Raw genomic sequence first — 21,853 nt, 5'->3', positions numbered from 1 at the left:
AGAGTATATGGGCAATACCTGGTGGAATCTCAGATGCCAGAGGAATTTCTGCATATTTCTAGTAACCAGGAAGAAATACAGTCCCCTGTATTCCTTTACATACAATTTACAATTCCTGTAAATTGTAGCTGTGGAGATATGCTTGAGAGTATATGGGCAATACCTGGTGGAATCTCAGATGCCAGAGGAATTTCTGCATATTTCTAGTAACCAGGAAGAAATACAGTCCCCTGTATTCCTTTTCTGCATTAGGAGCAGAATTACACAAAAAAGGCCAAGCCATGCAAATCTGCAAAACTTACAGGGGTCAAATCAAAGAACAGAGCATTTTCTGGGATACCTCAGCACACAACTTTGGCATGTATTCTTAGCAGTCCATACGGATTCTATATCCAAGGTTTCGCAGGTGTCTAATTTCAGTATCCATGTATATTGAAGGATTAAAACCCACATATCTGCGGTTCCTAGAGGGCCGGAAGTAACTGCCAAGGTCATTTCCACCCTCCATTTTGTCACCACGAGTCATGTTGTGACTCACTTCTTGGAAAAACACACATTTTTTCCATGATTTTTCATGGTGCATTTTGCAGCTAGGCAGGACGACACAAGGAGACCCCATGAAGCATAGTAGAGTACTTTTTCCACTCTTTTCAGCATATTTCTGCTCATTTCTTTTAAAAGAAAAACAAGCATTTTCCAGCAATTTTTTTACAGTTTGAGGGGGTAATGCTGGAAATAAGGAGATCCCTGTGGAGCACATTACAGCAGAGTATGGGGTGGGTGGGTGGGTTTTTTGCCATTTTAGGCATTTTTAAAACTTCTGGAGCCTAACCCCTCGTTTTCCATAGGCAGAATGCCTCGTTACTCACCATTCAATACTTGCGGAGGTAGGCAAGGAATGGAACCCCCGTGAGTAACATGGTTTGCCTGTACTCAGCCCCATTAAAATTTGACCTACGGAAGGCTGAGAGTCATTTGGGAATAGGGAAACATCTTATTTATTTTTCCATATAAACCACTATGGACATTTATTGGAAAATGGTATAAAAATAGTAGTAAGTTACTTCCAAGCCCCTCAAAAAGCTGAAACTTCAAATTGATGTACCTCAGGACACACTGTCTGCTTAAAAAAAAATTTTTAACTTTTAACTTTTAAACTCCATATTTACCCAAGGAACATGAGAGATACAGGCATGAAAAACAAAAAGCCAAGCAACATGTGGGATAGAACTCTGAGGTGTGAAAAAGAAAGAAAGAAAGAAAGAAAGAAAGAAAGAAAGAAAGAAAGAAAGAAAGAAAGAAAGAAAGAAAAGGTACAAACCACTCTACTATACACATCATTGGAAGGAATCGGTTTGGAAGTTCACCTGGTACAGAGGTTTCTGGCTCAGCTTTTATGTTTGTCCATATGGAAGGTATACGGGCATTAGGCAAGGGAGGGACAGAGTTAATCTCAGGACCTTACAAGGGGAGAAGAGGAAAACGATCATGTTAGCCAGGACAGACGCTTGCATGATACAATGACAAGCAGCATGGGCCTGAACACAAATCTATGCATCAGAAACAAGGTACTGAGAATTCTGGGTAAGCTGATCTCAAAAACAGCAAAATATAAGCAAGTATTTAGTAGGCAAGCACTTGTTGGCAGACCATCTACACTGTTACAAAGAGTGCATCATTACACTGAAAAGAATGGTAGCTTACTGCCACTTGTGGACAGAGCAGAAGTACTTACAAGGACAAAATATTTTCAGTCATGGAATGAGTTAACTAATGGAGGAACTAGATGGTACAAGGAAAATATGGGGTTCCCAACCTCCAGTTTTCTCAAACCAGCTTCGGGGTAGGTGGGGAAGCATTGGCATGCAAGAATCAACAAGTAGCAGGGCTGCTTAGTGAACCTTCACAGGTTGCACCTTCCGGTACAGGTTGTTGCCCATGTTCCTCCACTATGCCGTGTGAGCAGAGGGCCTTTCTATTTGTCTCAGTATCGCCTGGCCTTTTGGCACTCCCTGAAATGCCGTTTAGGAAAGGATTTGCTTTTTGTCATTTATTACGTTTCTATCATACATCACTTCATTTCTTTGGCTTTTACTGTTAGCAGCCACCCTGGATTTCCTAGTGACAGAGACACCATAAATGCTCATACTAGTTTTTTTTAGAAGACAATACAATCTAAAAGCTGTTGTGAAATCACAAGCTGGGAGATGCAATGACTCACTCGCACTTGGCTCAGGAAGAAACTGCAGAAGCAACAGGCCACCGGAACAGAATGCCATTTGCCAGCAGTCTATATAACCAACAGTCCCAGTATAAAAATAATAATGACTTCTAACTTGGTTCAAGCTCCAAGAAGCATTTTGCATGTAACAGTCTAAGCACATTTGGAGACCAAATCTGCATTTATGCCCTGCAAGAAAAAAGAATGACACCTAGCAGCCTTAATCCTCCAAACTTCACCTGATCCAAGCTGAACAACACAGTTGGGCCTGTGCTCTTGGTATCTTATGTTTAGCTCAGGCATTTGGTGTTCCAAGAAAGCCAGTGAGTCTTGGTGGCCTTGGGCAGTGCTGAACTTCTCCAAATCTACTCCATCCTTGGCCAGAAGGAGTTCCTGCACTTTCTTCACCTTCAAGCCTGTCTGGTAAGCACCAATGAGGTTGGTGAGTAATGCCAGGACCTCCGACACTGCTGGCAGAACACAATCAAAAAAGAAGAAACATGAAATACATTCACATAAAACCTATAAAATATTTTTGAAGACAGTAATGGGCATCAGTCCAATGAAGATCTATGTACATTTTGTGTAAACATTCCAATTGGGAAAGCACCCTCTCCTACCAGATATAAGCAAAAATGGAGAATTAAAAAGCCCCTTAAAAAAAAAATATGATTTTAGTTGTTTTTTTAAAAAAAACACTGAGGGAGGGAGAATGGCGAAGCTCTTCAAGGAGTGGATTCCAAAGCTGAGGGACCACAACCGAAAAAGCTCTGTCTCCAGTTCCCTCCAACCGATTCTGAGATGCTGAGTGGAACACCCTGGTAGGTTCATATGGGTGAATGGTCCAACAGGTACCCAAGCCCCAATCCATGTAGAGCTTTAAAGGTCAAGACCAGCACCTTGACTCTCGCCCAGAAGTGGACTGGTAACCAATAAAGCTTCTGTAGGACGGGTGTGACCCTCATGAAGCGACTTGTGCCCACAAGCACCCTTGCAGCAGCATTCTGGACCAAAAATCTCATAAGCTTACTTTCCTGAAAGTAAGTAGGCTTTAAAAAACAGTATGGTTCTCCTAAAGAGAAATGTACAGTTTGAAAATCAAGCTAAAAAATTCTTTCAAGAGCCATGTCAATCACCAAGAACCCACAGAAAAGGGGATCCCCCCCATCTTTATTTCAGTGTTCTCTAGTTAGGCACAAGGGAATTACTAGGAATTTATGAAAAATGGGACATCTGTACAGTTCTCTTTAAATGGAGAACTTTGTGTGCATCCCCAATGGTCAAGCTATTGGAAGACCACTAAAAGAAAAAACCCACAGGAATTTAACAGGTATGAATCCCAGAACATGTTGGCTACAAAAAAAAAATTAAAAAATTAAATGGCATTCTGTTCCCTTGAACATGAGGCTAATGTATACTTCACAAAACAGATAAGCACTCCAGAAAATCAAGTGTCAACCTAAATGTGGGATGGTAGCCTGAGGTATGGGAGTTCCATTGTCCATGGCAAGCTCAGTTCCTGGATTCCTGGTTAAGAACAGAAGAACAGCCCTACTGGATCAGGCCCAAAGCCCATCTAATACAACATCCTGTAGCACACAGTGGACCACCAGATGCCGCTGGAAGCCACAGGCAGGAGTTGAGGGCATGCCCTCTCTCCTGCTGTTACTCCCCTGCAACTGGTACTCAGAAGCATCCTGCCTTTGAGGCTGGAGGTGGCCTATAGCCCTCCGACTAGCAGCCGATGAGAGACCTCTCCTCCATGAAGTTATCCAAAACCCTCTTAAAGCCATCCAGGTTGTTGGCTGTCACCACATCTTGTGGCAAAGAATTCCACAAGTTGATTATGCATTGTGTGAAAAAGTACTTCCGTTTGTTGGTCCTAGATTTCCTGGCAATCAATTTCATGGGATGACCTGTGGTTCTTGTGTTATGTGAGAGGGAGAAGAATTTCTCTCTCTCCACTTTCTCTACACCATTCATGATTTTATACACCTTTATCATGTCTCCCCGCAGTCATCTTTTTTCTAAACTAAATATAAGAAAGGTGCTTTAGGCCCCTGATCATCTTGGTTGCCCTCTTCTGCACCTTTTCCAGTTCCACAATGTCCTTTTTTAGATGTGGTGACCAGAATTGTATGCAGTACTCCAGGTGTGGCCACACCATAGTTTTGTATAAGGGCATTAGAATATTACCAATTTTATTTCCAATTCCCTTCCTAATTATCACTAGCATGAAATCTGCCTTTTTCACAGCTGCCGCACATTGAATCAACACTTTCAATGAGCTGTCCACCACAACCCCAAGATCCCTGTCCTGGTCAGTCACAGACAGCTCAGATCCCATTAGCGTATACTTGAAGTTAGGATTTTTCGTCCCAATGTGCATCACTTTACACTTGCCAACACTGAACTGCATTTGCCACTTTGTCACCCATTCACCCAGTTTGGAGAGATCCTTTTGGAGCTCCTCACAATCCATTTTGGATTTCACTACCCGAAGGAATTTGGTATCATCTGCAAATCTGGCCACCTTGCTGCTTACCCCTGCTTCTAGATCATTTATGAATAAATTAAAAAGCACTGGTCCCAGTACAGATCCCTGGGGGATCCCACTTTCCTCCATTGTGAAAACTCTCCATTTATACCTACCCTCTGTTTCCTGTCCTTCAACCAGTTAGCAATCCACACATGTACTTGTCCCCTTATCCCATGACTGCTAAGTTTCCTCAGGAGTCTTTGATGAGGAACTTTGTCAAAAGCTTTTTGGAAGTCCAGGTATACTATGTCAACTGGATCACCTTGATCCACACACTTCTTGACACTCTCAAAGAACTCCAAAATGTTGGTGAGGCAAGGTTTACCTTTGCAGAAGCCATGCTGGTTCTCTCCCAGCAGGGCCTGTTCTTCTATGTGCTTTACAATTTTATCCTTGAGGATGCTTTCCATCAATTTGCCTGGAACGGATATTAAGCTAACCGGCCTGTAATTTCCCAGATCACCCCTGGATCCCTTAGGCTGAAAACCCTCAAAAGGTCGAAAACCTTTTATATGGAAAGTATCCAAGGGAAAAAAATGCGTTCAAACCACTGTACTACTCCTATCATAAGAAAAAAATCAGCTTGAAAGTTTACCTGGAAGAGAGACTGATGGCTCAACTCTTTTTGTCTGTATGCGGGGTACAGAGGCATCAGACAAGGGAGGGACTGAGTTATTCCCAGGACCTAACAAGAGAAGAATAAAACAATCATATTAGCCAGGACAGACACTTGTATGATCTAATGAAAAGAAGCACGGGTCTGAGCACAAACCTATGCATTAGAAACAAAGTACAGTTAATTCTGGGTCAGTTGATCTCAAAACATACAAACAAGGAATACAAGCATTTAGCTGACAAGTAATTGTTGGTCAGACAAATATCTAAGCTGCAGAACACATCAACACAGAGAAGAAAATGGTAGCTTATTGCCAGTTGAGTACAGAACTCAAGTACTTACTAGCACAAAATATTTTCAGTAATGAAATAAGTGCACTAGGGATGGAACTAGATGGTTCAAAGAAAATATTGGGTTTTAAGCCCACATTTCATTTCTTCATACACCAGATGCAGGGGGCGGGCAGGAAGAGACACTGGAAAGGGAGACTCATTAAGTAGGAGGGTTTGCTTGAAGTACCTTCCAAACTGGGCCTTCCCTTTCATTTAGGCTGTTGTCCAAGGCCTTATTCCATGTTCCATCCTCATCTGAAATAAGCAGAGGACTGGGGTGTACACGGAACCGTCTGGCCCAGTTCGGTTCAAGGCCAGTTCGGTCCAGCCCCCATTGAACCGCACCGGTCCGGTCTGGTGGGGGTCCGTGATTTTTTTAAAAATTTAAAATTAATGTTAAATACCTGTAGCCCCTTCGAGAGGCTTGCTTTAGGCCGCGGGGGGTCTGCGAGGGCTCCCCCTCCCCCCACTGGCCTCCCTCATCACCGCCGCAGCCGGGTAAATGTAGCATTTTTGGCCCTTTCGGGCCTCCGTAAAGGCGAGCGGACCTGTTCGGCAGTTCAGTTCCGGTCCGGATGGAACCGGGGGCAGGGGGTCAGTTTGATCCCGAACCCTCGAACCGAACTGCCAGACCACGGACCGGTTCTGCACATCCCTACAGAGGACCCAGGGGCAGAACTGTAACAGAGCAGACAGGTTCAAAGAACCCACCATGCTCTGTGTTGGAGAGCCGCGGAGCATCTGGAGAAGCCGCTGAGCTACCCCCTCTGCCTCCTTTGGAGGCTTGCCCAGTTGTGACCATCTTCTTTCCACTGACCAGGAGTCTGGCTGATGGAAGGAGGATAAGTGGTGCTGTGTGAGTGAAATGCGTGCACCACCACAGGGACAGTGCCATGGGGGAGGGGAGGCCGCCCATGTCATGAACAGAGGCCCATCTCTCCCCCACCCACCCCATGCCCCTAAAAAGGACCTTCTTGGTAATGTTCCTCATCTCTGGGAGGCCCGCTTATCTCAATCTCTTCTGGACTTTTGGCACTCAATAAAATACTATTTATGATGGCATTGCTTTTTGTCATTATGCTGGTATACTATATTTTTTCAGTTGTTAGGCTTTTAGTGTTAGGACCCCCTGAATGTCCTAGAAAGAAAAGCATGGTAGAAATGTTCTCAAACAAAGGTATGCCCCCAGTGGTGTAATTGTGCAGATGTGTTCAAAAAACAAGAGCCATCTACTCATACCGAGGGCCCTTCAACTGTCATCCCACAGCCCTTCCACCCCCCCCCCCAACTCTCCTCCACCGCCACGTGAAGGCCAGTACTAGACCTTTCACACTGCCATCTACCTGCCTTGCCATCACCTCCTCCTCTCTCCTCGCCATCACTCCATATTTACCCAGCTGGTTTTCACAGTGGCAAGCAGGCGGATGGGGTGTTTCCTCTCTTGCCTAAGTGAGAGGGAAAACATCCCATCTACTCACCTGCCACTCCAAGACAGGCCAGATAATGATGTCTGCATCAGGGTACATGTGTGCTTGTCACCATTATTACCCAGTCAACTCTTGGAGTAGCAAGTAGGTGAAACGGGATCAAGTGGGTAGTTTGATCTCTCTCAAGACATTCCATCTACCTGCTTGCTGCCACAACAGCCTACTAGGTAATGGTGGCAGTGGAAGTGATTGGGTGGGAACAGGAATTGAGAGGAGTGGGGAGACTGTGGTGGTAGTAATAGGCAGGCGGGGACAACGCCAAGGTGACTAGCACTGGCCCTCACATACAAATGGCAGGGAGTAGCAAATGGAGTGATGGAGGGGCATAACACAGGTCACCACAGGGCTTGCAACACCACTGCATGCCTCATCCCATCAATTCTCCCACACCACCACCGCAAATGCTTCGGCTCACAGACCACTTTTAACATCACACCCCACCCCGTTGTGGTCACAAACTATGAGTAATATTTGGCTGAGGAAAAACCTGCCAGTGAAGGAAGGAGTCTACAAGGAAGAAATTCTTACGTTCTTTAAAGAGGGTGGTTGTTATTTTTAAAAGAAGGAAATACTATTTAACAGCTGTTGTGTAATCACAAAATGACTCTATTGCATTTTACTGAAAAGAAAATTGCAGAAAGAGGCTGATGGAATGAAAATACCATTTGCTATGCGTCTTTTAAACCAACAGCTCCCAGTTTAATAACGTTTCTTATTCTACTACCTGTGTGACAAGAGGCTTCAAGTCAGGACTCCTGACTGGGTTTCAACTTTGGAAGCAGTTTGGACCCGGAGGCTACAAGCATGTTTTGAGACCAAATGCTATAAAACGTGATTGTCTCCCATGGAAGACAGAAGACTGAACCTAGCAATCAAGCTTTCCAACAGCTGATGCCTGAGGGGAGGAAAACAGATTACAGCTGCTTCCGTACTAGCAGTCATTCTTTTGCTCCGTCCTGACCCCTCCCTGGCTGTAATTGAGCCATGCAGGCTGGTTATTCATCCAATAGGAGAGGGAAGTCCCCAACTAGGAGGATGGCCAAGGTCGAGGATTTCCCTTACCTACTGGACAAAGCTAGCCTGCATGGCTCAATTACAGCTGGGGCAACGACAGGAGGGAGAGTGAGAGAGGTTAAGGTACCAAAGCAGCTGTGGCTCATTTTCCGACCCTCCAGATCATTAGCACAGGTCACTACTAGGAATGTGCAAAGAACCAGTTCACAGGCCCTTTATGGGCCTCAGAACTGGTTCGAAGAACCAGAGGTTCCGCCGGTTCAATGGAGAGGGGTGTTGAGCTTTAAGAGCGAGGAAGGGTGCACTTACCCCTCCCACCACTTTCCCCCCGCCGGCATTTGTTTTTTGAAAAGTCCATAGGGGTGGCAGTGTACCTCCTTGCCGCTTCATTGCCGTTTTCTAGATATGACCGGAAGTCCCCGACGCGCCCGCACACATACCCGTCATATCCAATTTCCGGTCATATCCAGAAAACGGGGGCAACAGAGTACTGCCGCCCCAATGGGCTTTTCAAAAACAAACACCGGCAAGGGGAAAGCGGTGGGAGGGGTAAGTGCAACCTCCCCTGCTCTTAAAGCTGCACCCCTGACGCCTTCGAGCCTCCACACAGCAGTTCCGTGCACATCCCTAGTCACTACTCAAGACTTCATTCTCCAAACTTCACCTGATCCATGTTTAACAACACAGTTGAGTCTGTCCTCGTGGTTTTTGATGTTTAGCTCAGGCATCTGGTGTTCCAAGAAGGCCAGTGAGTCCTTGTGGCCTTGGGCAATGCTGAACTTTTCCAAATCCACTCCATCCTTGGCCAGAAGGAGTTCCTGCACTTTCTTTACCTTCAGGCCTGACTGGTATGCACCAATGAGGTTGGTGAGTAATTCCAAGACTTCTGACAATGCTGCCAAAGCAAAGTAAAAAATGAACATGAAACAGATCAGCATTCAGTTTAAGAAGAAAAACTGAGCGTAGTAATGCACATTAGTCCATTTAGGAAAATGTCAGTGTTCTTATGCTAAATAGTATTTTATATGAAACCAACAAGAGTTCATAATCACTAGAAAAATATGAAAATACAACACCTTTCCAAAGTAGCTTACACATTGAAGGTGCAAAGAATGGGAGACTCTGCACCTTCATTGTATAAGCTACTTTACAAAAATGTTAAGAACATAAGAACAGCCCTGCTGGATCAGGCCCAAGGCCCATCTAGTCCAGCATCCTGTTTCGCACAGTGGCCCACCAGATGCCATTGGGAGCCTACAGTCAGGAGTTGAGGGCATGCCCTCTCACCTGCCATTACTCCCCTGCAACTGGTACTCAGAGGCACCCTGCCCTTGAGGCAGGAGGTGGCCTACAGCCCTCCGACTAGTAGCCATTGATAGACCTCTGCTCCATGAAGTCATCCAAACCCCTCTTAAAGCCATCCAGGTTGTTGGCTGTCACCACATCCTGTGGCAGAGAGTTCCACAAGTGGATCACGCGTTGTGTGAAAGGCAGAGAGTTCCACAAGTGGATCACGCGTTGTGTGAAAGGCAGAGAGTTCCACAAGTGGATCACGCGTTGTGTTGGAATTTGAACTCTCAGGTAAAATGGCTACCAGAAGTTTTCTCTTACATGAGACCTTCACGCACTTCAGTCAGAACCTGGGGCCTGAAGTTTACTTCATAATCGAGGTTTTGTTTGTTTGTTTTTGTTTTTACACTTTATATCCCGCTCTTCCTCCAAGGAGCCAAGAGCAGTGTACTACATACTTAGGTTTCTCCTAACAACCCTGTGAAGTAGGTTAGGCTGAGAGAAGTGACTGGCCTGGAGTCACCCAGCTAGTTTCATGGCTGAGTGGGGATTTGAACTCCGGTCCTAGTCCAGCACTCTAGCCACTACGCCACGCTGTTCTCGAGGTTGCTATTCCAGAGAAAGCCAAGCCCTACATGAGATAGAACACTGGAGTATGTGGAAGTTCCATGGCCTCTTCAGGCTTTGATTTGGACCAGGAGGCCTTTCCAGTTGTGCAGTCAAGGAAATGTAACAATGCTTGCAGACAGCAAACTTCTTTCACTGGTGTATTCCATATGTATCTAAGACCGTTCACAGGGTGGTCAAGACTTTCCTTTTTAGGTAACCTGTAGGATTCACTGAGGAGATTCTTTATACCATTTTAACATGTTTGCTTTCAGCCGTGCGGCTCCTGGCGGCAAACCCAGCTAAATGCCCTCCCCCTTAAACAAGGTTAAGGGAGCGAGCATTCCATTAACCTCAGGTTTTTTGGCAGCCCTGGCAGACACACTCGGGGATGGGGGAGAGGAGACCTCAGAAATGCACCACGCACTCACTCGGTGCATTTCTGAGGCGGGGGGCACGTGGCATCGCTTACCTTTGCCCGGCCCCCAGAGCTGCCGGACGAGCAGTGGGCCAGTGCAAGAGCGAAGCCGCCGCTTGTCTGGGCAGGGAATTCGCCTGCCCAACAATGGGCCAGTGATCGTCTGCAGGGAGAGTGGGTCAAACCCGTTCTCCCCGCAAACCTCCTTACGGCTCTTCACACTAATCATGTGAAGAGCCTCAGTATGTTTTTTGAAAGCATTTAAAAGAGAAACACAATACATTATTTTTACTTTTGTGCAACTTTGCGAGCTACTGTGACAGCCATGTGCTGAATATGCAGTATATTATAATACAAGATGTATCCCATGTCAGGTTTTGGGGGATACTCTGGAAATACAATACCATTTGGGACTACCATTTGAGCTGCTTGATTTGTGGAAGAGATGTACAAACGTGCTCAGAATTTTCTAGAGCAGAAGAACCTTGTTATACGTGAATTCTATATCCGCAGTTGCATGTATTCAGTCATCTAACTGACACCCGATTTCAATATCCGTGGCAATGAAAGGGTTAAAACCCACATATCCATGGTTCCTAGAGGGCTGGAAGTGATTGTGCAGATCACTTCTGGTTGCCATTTTGTCTGCAGGAGCCATTTGGGGGCTCATTTCGGGGGGGGGTTTAAATCTGTGGTTATGGGAACTGTTTTGGACTTGTGTGGGGGCATTGCTGGATGCCAGGAGACCCACTAAGCATGGCAGGGCACTTTATTTGGCTGAATTTGGGGTTTTAAAAATTTGTTTCGATGGTGGGTTGTTGTTTTTTTAAGTCTAGGAAGGGGAAGCCTAACCCCAACATCCCCATAGACTCAATGACTCATTATCCACAGTTTCGTTACCCATGGTAATATGAGGGAACAGAACCCACGCAGATAATGAGGTCCACCTGTAATCAGAAAGCCTTGGAACAACAAAGTTCAGCTTTTTAGTAGTGTGGAAAAAGTTAACCATAGTGGGGTATACTTAGAGTTTCCTGTTTTAGGAAAGAAACACAAAAGTAGCCTGTTTTCAAATTTTTCAACTAAACATAGTGCCTTGCAGTATGTATGTACCAAATTTTAAGACTCCAGGCATCAAGCACTACTCAAACAATACTGATAACACCAAGAGCCAAGTCAATAGTTGTCTAAACAATACAGCCCTGAAGCTTTAGGGCTGTATAATAAATAATACAGAAGCTTCAAGTAGGCTGGATGACAATTATTCTGTGTTTTACCTTGTTTATCTGAAGGAACATCTGCTTCCACATACTCCTCTACAAATTTACACCGTGTGTTTAAACAACAAAGCCTCTCTGACAGATTGCTGTCAGAGGTATACGATTCTTCATACAGAGTCCTACTGAAGCATACCTGCTGAAGGCAAGTTTCAACACAAATATGTTGTAAACTACCCAGAGTCCTATGTTTTGGATGGTATAAAAATATGTTTGTTAAATGAATGAATGAATGAATGAATGAATGTCCCTGGAGAGTCAAAATGCTATTCTTACCAGGCTTCTTGTTTGAGGCTTTAGATTTCCTGGCAGAGCACTTCGAGTCTAAGGACACAGAAGCTCTGATCTGGGATGATGTGGAGCTGTGGGAAGCTGGAAGACCTGAGAAACAGGGGAAGTTACATGGAAAAGAGGGAGGTTGTTTAACTGATAAAAATACATACATACAAGCTAAAACAGGTCTGCTCAACTTAGCTGCCCCCCAGCTGTTTTTGGACTACAAATCCCATAATCCCCAGCCACAGTGGCAAAAGCCAGGAATTATAGGATTTGTAGGCTAACATCTGCAGGAGGGCTGAAGTTGAGCAGGCCGGGGCTAAAGAGTACAATTATTGTTGCTCTATTCTCCGCTTCCTCTCTGCTGACACTGCATTTTTAATGATATTAGCCAATTACCCACCGATGTCACAATGCACCCAAATTACAACTGGAAGCAAGTGAGCCAACTGTCAATGGGTTAACTGCTCTGATATTATATCCCTCACCTGCTCTGTTGACTAAGCTTTCCAAAAAGCATTATGTTAGACCTCTGATCCTGAGGTTAATGGGCAAGTCTGGGCTAAACATCACTACAATTTACCTTACACCTATTTCCAAAATAGCTAGAAATATTATGATCTTTATGGATGCATAACTAGAGCACCTGCTGGAAAGAGAAAGAGAGGTACCTGCAGACTGAGTCTGATTTGGAAAAATCTGGAGAACGAAAAACGTAAGGTGACCCCAAAAAACCCACCAATTGCTCCAGTGGGACAATGGAGCAGAATGTTTCATGGATTCAGAGGGCAGTTAACAGACAACCAGATAGGCAGAGTCAGTGGCACTCTGGGGAATGGAGGAGGGAAGGAGGACTTGAACAAAAAAAAAAGTGGGAAATTTCTCATCTTGAGGAATACTCCTTCAAGACAGTCACAACCCCCTCTGCATCTGAGGGAAGAGGCACCTAAAACTTTCACAGTGCTCAGGCACAAAGCCGGGTAATACATGCACACTAGGGATATACTGCAACATTCTGTTGCAGGTCCAACCTTATAAACTAAATGAATCTATTAAAATGTATAAATTAAATGAATGCACATTGGGATGAAGAACCCCAACGTCAAGTATATGGGAAGTATAAGGGAAATGAATGCACCCAGCCAGCAAATGCTATTCACAGAGCTGGGGCAGGCCCTCCGGGGACTGGACCACGTCCTTTTTGCACGTGATGTCACGTGTAGAGGGCATCACTGGTGCAGATGTGGAAGGGCCACCAGTGGGGCAGAACACGGGTCCCCGTTCCGCTGCCTACACCACTGAATAGTAGTCCAAAAACAGCTGGAGGGCCTAAGTTGTGCAGCCCTGGTTTAGACCATACTGAGCTAGACGAACCAAAGGTCTGACTTGGTATAAGGCAGCTTCCTATATGCTTCTGTTCCAGCATGCTATACATGATTCTCTGAATCCAAGCCACTGATTACTTGATCCTGTATAATTACTGTATGGTAATTAGAGTAAAACTTTGTGAGGTATGAATCTCAAACAAGTTTGCATATGTTTGTATTTTCTAAAAATAAATTGAATTAACTTTTGTTGAAAAGCAGTAGAAGTAAACAAACAACAACAGTTGTTAGCCCTCAAAGCCACAGAATTTTTTTTACCTGGTTTTGTTTCCATCAACTCCTGGGGGAGAATATTTGATGCCCTGGAAGATGAAGGTTTATCCAAAGAGGGACCAGCATTGAGCAGCCATGGAGGGAGGACAGAACTACAGGAAAGAAGCTGGATCACACAGTTGTAAGGCCACTTGCCATTTTTAAAAGAAAAATGGAGGCCTGGCATGTCCATCAGGCAGCATACCATATCTTTATAGCCCAAGTTTTGGCTGAAAGTCTCCAAGTCGAATCCATGCTTCCCCAGGTTCTCTTTCAATTCTTGTAGATTCAAACCAAGGGGTTGGCCTTCCAGGACAGCCAGGATTGGTACTAAGGCAGCAGCCAAGTCTTAAAAGGAAAAAAATAATAATGTTATGTTCTGGAAAGGATTAACATAATGGGAAGCTGATAGGACGACACAGACCAAGGAAAGTCACTCTCCACTTTCTCTGCCAAGACCTGTATAGAAGTGAAGAATGAAAATGGGGTTCTATAATAGATGCATGGCAGTCTTGAGGAGTTTGAAGAGTCCCACAGGAACTGGAAAAAACTTTCCAAGTCATACAGTGCAAACCTTTACAACCAGATTCCATTAATGTGTTCTTGGAAGTAAGTCTTACTATGTGCAGTGTGGTTTACTCCCAGGCACAAGATCATATGATGATCTCCATACTGCAGAAGGGCTCAGGCTGAGAGAACAGGTAGGTCACTTACCAAGTTTATGGCTGTGGCAAGACTTAAGAGGCCCAGTTCATACGTAAAGGGAAACCAGAGGTCCGTTCACCTCTGGTTCCCAAACCTGAATGTACGAACCTGAACAATTACAGTTAAATGTTAAAATGGACCCGCAGTTTCCCTCCCGAAACTGCATTTGTCACCTTTGGTTCTCTTAAAGATCCATTGTCCCAGCCTCTAGTGGGCCTGTGCCAGTGTTACCATACAAGCAGTGGCACATAGTTTCACTACTATGAAACTGGGTGGAAGTTTCAAGGGTGGAAGTTCCTCCCTCACTGCAGCTCCTACTGGCTGTGCAGGCTGCCCTTCAGTAAAGAAGGAAGTCTGCACAGCCAGGTCCCCTGCCTCTCTGCAATCTCGTATGACCCAGGCTTTACACTTTATAGCCCTGGACGCTAACCACTATGTCATGTTAATTCTAGGTAGCACAATTTAACTGTCAACAGTGTGTAAGGTTTGGTTAGAGAACAAAAATATTTTATTATACTTAGAGGTCATTTACACAATCAAAAACTGTGTTCTAACTGGGTTTGGGAGCTGTATGAGCTCCCAATTTTCAGTTGTGTGGAAGCAAAGAAAGAGGAAAACCTGGATAGCTTTTCCTCCCACACAATCACTTCTGCGCAGGTTTTCCTCCTACCTTGCTTCCACACAACTAAAAATTGGGAGCACATACAGTTCCCAAACCCAGGTAGAACACAGTTTTTGATCGTGTGAAGAACCTCTTAAATATTGGACAGATAAGACAAGGAAGCGAGGCTAAAACCAGGAATACCCTGTAAGTAGTGGAGATGGAACTGAGGGGAACCAAAAAAATTTAAAAAATAGAGGTGGCAAGTTATCCATGGACTGATGTTACCATGCTTCTCAGAATCCCTCAGGGTTCAAAGTGCAACCTTACCAGACTTCTTTTCCACAAGCCTCTGGGGAACGGCATGCGAGTTGCAAGCAAAGAAATCTGTGTCAAGAGAAGGTGTAGGGCTGGAGGTACCTAACAGAGGAAAAGAGAGATGTTAAGAAAAGGCTGGGGAAATTTAATTAAATAAACTAATTGTTTAGGTGAGTCCTGAAAAGGTATTTGAATAAGGGGGAATTAGCGTAATAGCCCAAATATGTCAAGAAAACCAAAGAGCCACAGTGTAAGGATGAAGTCACATGATAGATAACATCATGCTTAATCAAGAAAGAGCAGGGAGGTATTTTGAAGTGGGAACTGGGGTCTGAGGAGGGAGCATGGCTGCAGCTTATCTTCCACAGTGTCAGCAGCACCACTATACTCTCAGTATTCTTGGATCTACACAGACAAAGGTTATTTCACCTCTACTCAAAAGGAAGTCCTGCCCATCTTGGAGGAATTTGATCAGGTCAGTCTCTGATTTAGGGAGGATTCTGTCAGCCAGTCTGAGACATGGTATCTCTCATCATGCAAACAAGAGGAGACTACTCCATGCAGGGCAGTATGCTGTAGCCTTGATTATAGTACAGTATGCCTGTCACTTTCCAGGGATGACCTATGCTACATTGCAAGAGGGCAAAGGCATCTGTTTGTTTTTCTTGGGGTGGAGCGAAGATAATCTTCCCTGAGACGATAACCTGCCTGCCCATCTCCTCTCAACCCACACCTCCAGTCCTGAAATTCAGACTGACTGTTTTTGAAGAACACCACAGTATAACTTTGACTACACTTTGCAGGTTAGTTCCTTTAACAAAAATGCACGTGGGAGAAAGCAAGCTTTGTAACCCAGAATCCCTTAAAGTCCCTTACCAGACTTATTTCCCATGAGCTCCTGGGCTGTGGTGTTTGAGTTGTTTGCAGAGAAATCTGTGTCCAGGGAGGGAGCAGGGCTAGATGGACCTGGCAAATGACAGAAAGACAGACAGCATAAGATGAAGCATACCTTGTGCCTGCAGAGAAACCTGTCACGAGTCAGGACTTGTGTTCTTAGCAGGCCTTACACCTGGGACCTAGTTGGGTTATAAAGTGAATCCCGCTTATGCACTACTAATGAGTTCTGACTAAAGATGAGAACTACAGAAATAAAAGAAGCAATAGGCACGCAAAGCCACTGGAATACCAGATAGGCTGGGGATGTTCATAGGACAAAACCTACCTCACTTCTGTTGGTTCTTGCCAAATATCACAGCTCCTTTAACCTAACCCTCTACCCTCAAACTGGCCATTCCACATATTCCTGTCCATTCTGATAATGAGGCTAGCCTCCATTGCCATATCCACAAAAGCCTACCCGCCCCCCACACACACACACACAACTGACCGCAATTTTGCCCTACCTGACTGAAGCAGGACAACACAATTCTTGGTCCTACTGCTGTTCAGGAGAAGGAGATCAGGAATGTCCTGCAGGCAGGACACCGTATCCTTGTAGCCCAGGTCACTGCAAAATCTCTCCAAGTCAAATTGGTGCTTCTCTTTCAGGACCTCTTTTAGCTTCTTCAATTTCAAACCCTGAGGATGATGCTGAAGGACATCCTGAATAGGCACCAAGGCAACTGATAGATCTGTAATGAAGAGAGCAGCTTCAGGAGGAGAGGGCAGAAATAGGCTGTTGCCTTCCTGCTCTGTCTGTGGGCTTCTCAGAAGCTGGTCATCACGTGCAATTGGTTACTGGGCTAAATGGACCTTCATTGTGATTCAGCAGAACTCCCTTTGGGGACTGGGGACAAAATCTAGTAGTAGTAGAAGACTCTGAGACAGAAGCTTAAGGATTAAGGGAAGAAACATATCAGCTTATTGAAGCAGTAGATGGGAAAACCAAGTACATTGCAGGAAGAGCAATTTCACTCCGCATGCATACTGGGCTGGCTCCAGGTTTCAGTGGGCACTTTGCTAACTGTCTTCCATGGGCCTTCTGGGTGAGACCCAAAACAGTTGCTCTGCCATCACCACACAAAAACTATAGACACAGAGGTGGTCTCAGCAATGGCCCTTCTTAGGCTCTGAGCACCTGCCCAAAGATGTGACCCTCTGACATTGGCCCTGCATGAATGGGATTTGGTACCTTTGGTTCACTTACTTGGGACTTCCTCTCTTACTCAAGATTTGCCTGGAAAAGCTTTAATATTTCTAAACTGGCAGTTCTGAAATTGAGTTTTCCATGAAAACACAGGCAGTGCAGATATTTGACAGCTCCATAGATTTGGATTTTAAGGGAACTTCCTTTCAGCCCTATAGCTGCATTGCATGGGAAATTCAGATCCATTTCATTTTCATTTCATTCAACTGCAGCTTGCCATAGCCTCAAGGCCAAGATATTTGGGTCTCCTGATTTGTGGTCTCCCCACCCCAGATCCAATCAGGAAGCTGATTGGACCTTGCTGACCCTGTCCAGCTACAAATACTTCCAAGAGAGCTGCCATAAGCATCAGTTGCAGTTTAACTGCACTCTTTTGTCCTTGCTTACTATATTGAACCTGATCCCTCCCAATTCCTCCCTTTGTACCACTTCAAATATGCATGTAGGGGGTCGCTAAAGCATCAGGAAAGACCTAAGCTAGAAAGGTCTTATAGCCAGCAACCTAGCTTTGCAAGTTACAGGGATATTCTGACATAGCAGCAATTTAAATTGTGAGACCTTTGGAGACAGGGAACCATTTTCTTCTTCGCCCTATAAAATCAACTTTGTCAACTCTTGTGGAAAAGCAGTATTTAGGGTGTGTGTGTGTGTGTGTGTGTGTACACACACACACACACACATATATATATACACACACACACACCATTAAGAAAAATTACAATGCAAATAATCAGTATCAAAATATTTCACACTAGTATTCAACTATATAAATTATACTACCCACGAAAGAAAAGACACAAGAAGCCGCATCCAACAAAAAATTAAAAACATATAGAGAAAGATAAGGGAACCACTTCATTGATTACAGGTGTTAATAAAGGACTCCCATTTATTTCCAATCACATCATACAACCCAGCAAAAGATCTTGAGAGACCTATTAGTTATTTTTATCCATACCCATCTAATTTTCTAGCACCAACATGAAGCACATTCAGATCTGCATACTTCCCTTTTGAATGATCACTTGGAAAGATAATAATGTGCAGAAGGAAGCATGGTGAAATTCTCTTACACAGCTATTAAAGATACAGCAGTCCTGTCCACTTCTGCATCTGTTCAACTATTTCACATGCACATCCTGCAAAGGCAGTTTCACAAGGCATGTACCACACGCCCTGCTGACCAAGTAAACAGGGCCTTAGGCTAGGGGTTCCCAACCTTGGCTGATTGAGAATGACGGGAGTTGTAGTTCAACAACATCTGGGGACCCAAGGGTGAAAATCCCTGCCTTAGATCAATCCCTTCAGTTTGTGTCCGGATTTTGTTACCACAAAATCTATCTGACTGAGTCAAGGTGCTGATAGGAAGAATGGCAACAACCGTATGCTTCTGTTCCTAGTCTTGCTACACCAATGTTGGTGCTGAGCCATGGGACAGAGCCTAGCAAAGACTTAACTATGTGCAGCACACCCAAGTTAGGCATTTACCTGCTTCTTCTCCTGCTTGTTCTTCATCTGTCAAGCTCTGAGTTTCCCCTTCAGAGCTGTCCAGTCCGTTCTCTTCTCCTCCTTCCAGCCAGTGGTAGAGATAGGAGCCATTTGCTATCTTGATGACCGGTTCCAGAGAATTGTTTTCCAGAATCACAAAGTCCTTCATGTCAGAGACCAAATTCTTGAGTGAGCGGTACCCATGAAGAGCAAGTTTGGGGTGGTAACCATGGAATTGGTAGAAGGCCCCAGAAAAGTCACTAAATCTGACCCCCTGGGGGTGCTGGAGCAGCAAGTGCAACACATTGCGTTTCAAGGTACCAGAATCTCCATCCTCTGCAGCCATCAGCCCCTAAGCTGCAAGAAACACAACAGACACATTAGGAACATTGGTACTTGTAGTATGAAAGAGCAGGGATTCCCAACTGTGGGTCCCCAGATGATGTGGGATTACAACTCCCATCTTCCCCAGCCACAATGGCCTGCTGTAGTTGGACAGCATCTGGGGACCCAAAGTTGGGAGCCCTGGTCATAGAGGATCCACCTCCTTGAACAGCTTCCCTGACTCATTTTGTATGGGTATATCTCCTACCTTTTGCCAGTACAGTTTAAGTGCCAGCTGTACTGCACTGCATATATGTACAATAGAACAACACAAAAGTCTCACATTTCCTTGCCTTGGAGAGCTGCCAAAGCTTGAACATTTTCTGAAGCACTCAGAATGCAGGCTGGCTTTTGGTGACCAAGGTGAAGTTGAGGGGTGGCATATCTATTACAATGGCATTTTATATCCAGTGGATGTTTGATTCTACTGGTCATGACCTACTCTGAACCTTCAAGGCTGAGGTCAGAAGACTTTTTTTAAAAAATCATATAAACTGGTGGCTCGCTAGCCCAATTTGGCCCCTAAAGGGCACCATCTGGTTCCCTGACTCCTGCCCACACTCCTTAATACAGCTTAGAGGGCACTGTCTGTTCCTTTTTCTCCTCTGAAGGGGCAAGTACACAGGGAAGTCAAGACTGGGGCATACCTTTCCTGACACACCACTGCTAATCTCTTCTCACCTCTAACTGCCCAGAGACGAAAGTTTGGGAGGTATAGAAGTTTAAGAAAGAAAGACAGAGTTAGTTCAGTGGTAGACTGTATGCCCTGCAAGCAAAGTTTTATTCCCCAACATCTACTGTTACAAGGTCCTGAAGTTATAAAGATGAGGGAAGGCCTCTGAGTGCAAAACTGTACTTCCATTAAGCCCATTATTAGACCCGACAGCCTTGCTTTTTACTCCTAAAGACAGAACCGGGGCAGGGGGCAAGCTACATTTTTATTAGCCCCACCCCCAAAGTTTCTACAGACAAATAATTATAAAACTACAGTACTGTAATGTAATGGAGAGCAACTAAGGTGGTAAAACCTGCCCTCCCCAGCATGCGTGTGTTAGGGTTAACCTTGCCACAGTCCCAGCGAGGATCACAATGAAACGTAATTCTAAGTAAATATGCATTGGGCTGTAAATTTAGGAGGAAGACCCTACATGTTAAAAAAAAACAAACCCTGATTTGTTAACTCAAATGTTTGACATTAAAAAGGGGGGATTCTTTTCTTATTATTTATAAATACAAAAAATTTGGCAATATTACAAGTGTCCTATACTAACAACAATATATTAAATTAAATAATTCACACACATAGCAGTTCTGGACATTTTAAAGGAAGAGTTGTGGAGGATCAAGTACAGTGTGGGGTGCTCAGCTAAAACCCCAGTCAATGGGTGGAGAGCAGGAACAGAAAGTGATACTTTCATTAACTGGGAAAGATCTCCATTTGAAAACCTAGAGAACTGCTGCCAGTCAGTGCAGAGAAATCAATGGTGCTGAGCTAGAGAAGCCATAGTAAGGCAGTTCCCTATACCTGGAAATGATATATTTACACCCTAGAAGCTCTTTCCACATAATCCAAAGCAGGTAAGGCAGGGCTGTCCCTATGAGTGGGGAAAGCACTCTGCTCTATTACTTGTTACAAGAACAAATTACATAGGAAGTTGCCTTATAGGAAATCAGACCATTCCCCCATCTAGCTCAGTATTGTCTACACGGATTGGCAGCAGCTCTCCGATTTTTCAGACAGGAGTGTTTCCAGCCCTACCTGGAGACGCCAAGGATTGAACTCAGGGCTTTCTGCATGCTTGGCACTATATTTGGATGAGCTCTAGCACAGATAACAGCGCTATACCTCCTTACTCACACTAAACCCCGGAGTACAATGGGACTTACTTTCTTTTATGTATCAAGGATTGCAACAACCCTATGAACACTCCCAGGGGAATAAGCAAGTCCTAGTGTGGAATTTACTGCGGCATAAACAACGAATCCTCGTTGAGGATTTGTAAATTCATCTGATGAGCTTTGCTATCAGTGTCGGATCCTAACTCCAAACGCGACTTCGTGTTCCTTTTCCTCCCACCTGCGAGGAGGAAAAGAGCGAAAAAAACAGATACAATCTCATCTGAACCTCAGTGAAGATTGTGGATTCCACCGGGAATTAGCAAGAAAAGCGGAACAAAATTCAACGAATCGGCTAAACTCAATTTGGCACCAAAATAACAGGGGTGTGGTGATGGGGAGTGATGACAAAAACAAAAACAGCCCTCACACACACCCCCAAATGCACAATCAAACAACAAAGCATTTGAGCCTTACCTAGATTACAGCTCTTTCTCCAACAGCGAAGCCGTAAAGAGGGAGGACAACACGCGCGCACATAAACAATTACAGGAACACTTTGGCAACAGTGTGAATCTTGTAACAATCAGGCAACTGCTCAGTTTCGTTTTCGTTTCGTCATGTGATCAGAAGCCTAGCAACATGTGACTGAGTCAGTGCCT

The 21,853-nt window shown here is 44.6% G+C and overlaps 1 protein-coding gene across 10 annotated transcripts in view; it reads right to left on the bottom strand.

Annotated features, from left to right (window-relative positions):
- LOC128330242 (uncharacterized) overlaps positions 1–21,853 on the bottom strand; it is a 50,250-nt gene that overhangs the window by 23,268 nt on the left and 5,129 nt on the right. For 4 of the 10 annotated variants that reach the window (XM_053262761.1, XM_053262771.1, XM_053262766.1 and 1 more), the window contains exons 2-12: positions 21,243–21,432; positions 18,972–19,328; positions 16,741–16,968; positions 16,214–16,303; positions 15,350–15,439; positions 13,720–14,061; positions 12,077–12,181; positions 8,874–9,104; positions 5,356–5,445; positions 2,461–2,691; positions 1,368–1,460 (exon numbers count right to left, since the gene is read on the bottom strand). In XM_053262761.1, coding sequence (XP_053118736.1) covers positions 1,368–1,460; positions 2,461–2,691; positions 5,356–5,445; positions 8,874–9,104; positions 12,077–12,181; positions 13,720–14,061; positions 15,350–15,439; positions 16,214–16,303; positions 16,741–16,968; positions 18,972–19,317 — 1,846 coding nt within the window. In that variant the 5' untranslated portion in view covers positions 19,318–19,328; positions 21,243–21,432. Of the gene's footprint in view, positions 1–1,367; positions 1,461–2,460; positions 2,692–5,355; positions 5,446–8,873; positions 9,105–12,076; positions 12,182–13,719; positions 14,062–15,349; positions 15,440–16,213; positions 16,304–16,740; positions 16,969–18,971; positions 19,329–21,242; positions 21,433–21,668; positions 21,806–21,853 lie in introns of those variants that run through there. The other 6 variants (XM_053262763.1, XM_053262769.1, XM_053262768.1 and 3 more) reach the window with 4 other exon arrangements.

The sequence above is a fragment of the Hemicordylus capensis genome, chromosome 6 (genome assembly GCF_027244095.1).
Source record: "Hemicordylus capensis ecotype Gifberg chromosome 6, rHemCap1.1.pri, whole genome shotgun sequence".
Lineage (NCBI taxonomy): Eukaryota > Metazoa > Chordata > Lepidosauria > Squamata > Cordylidae > Hemicordylus > Hemicordylus capensis.
The sequence above is the reverse complement of the archived record's forward strand: the minus strand, read 5'-3'. Positions and strand labels throughout refer to the sequence as shown.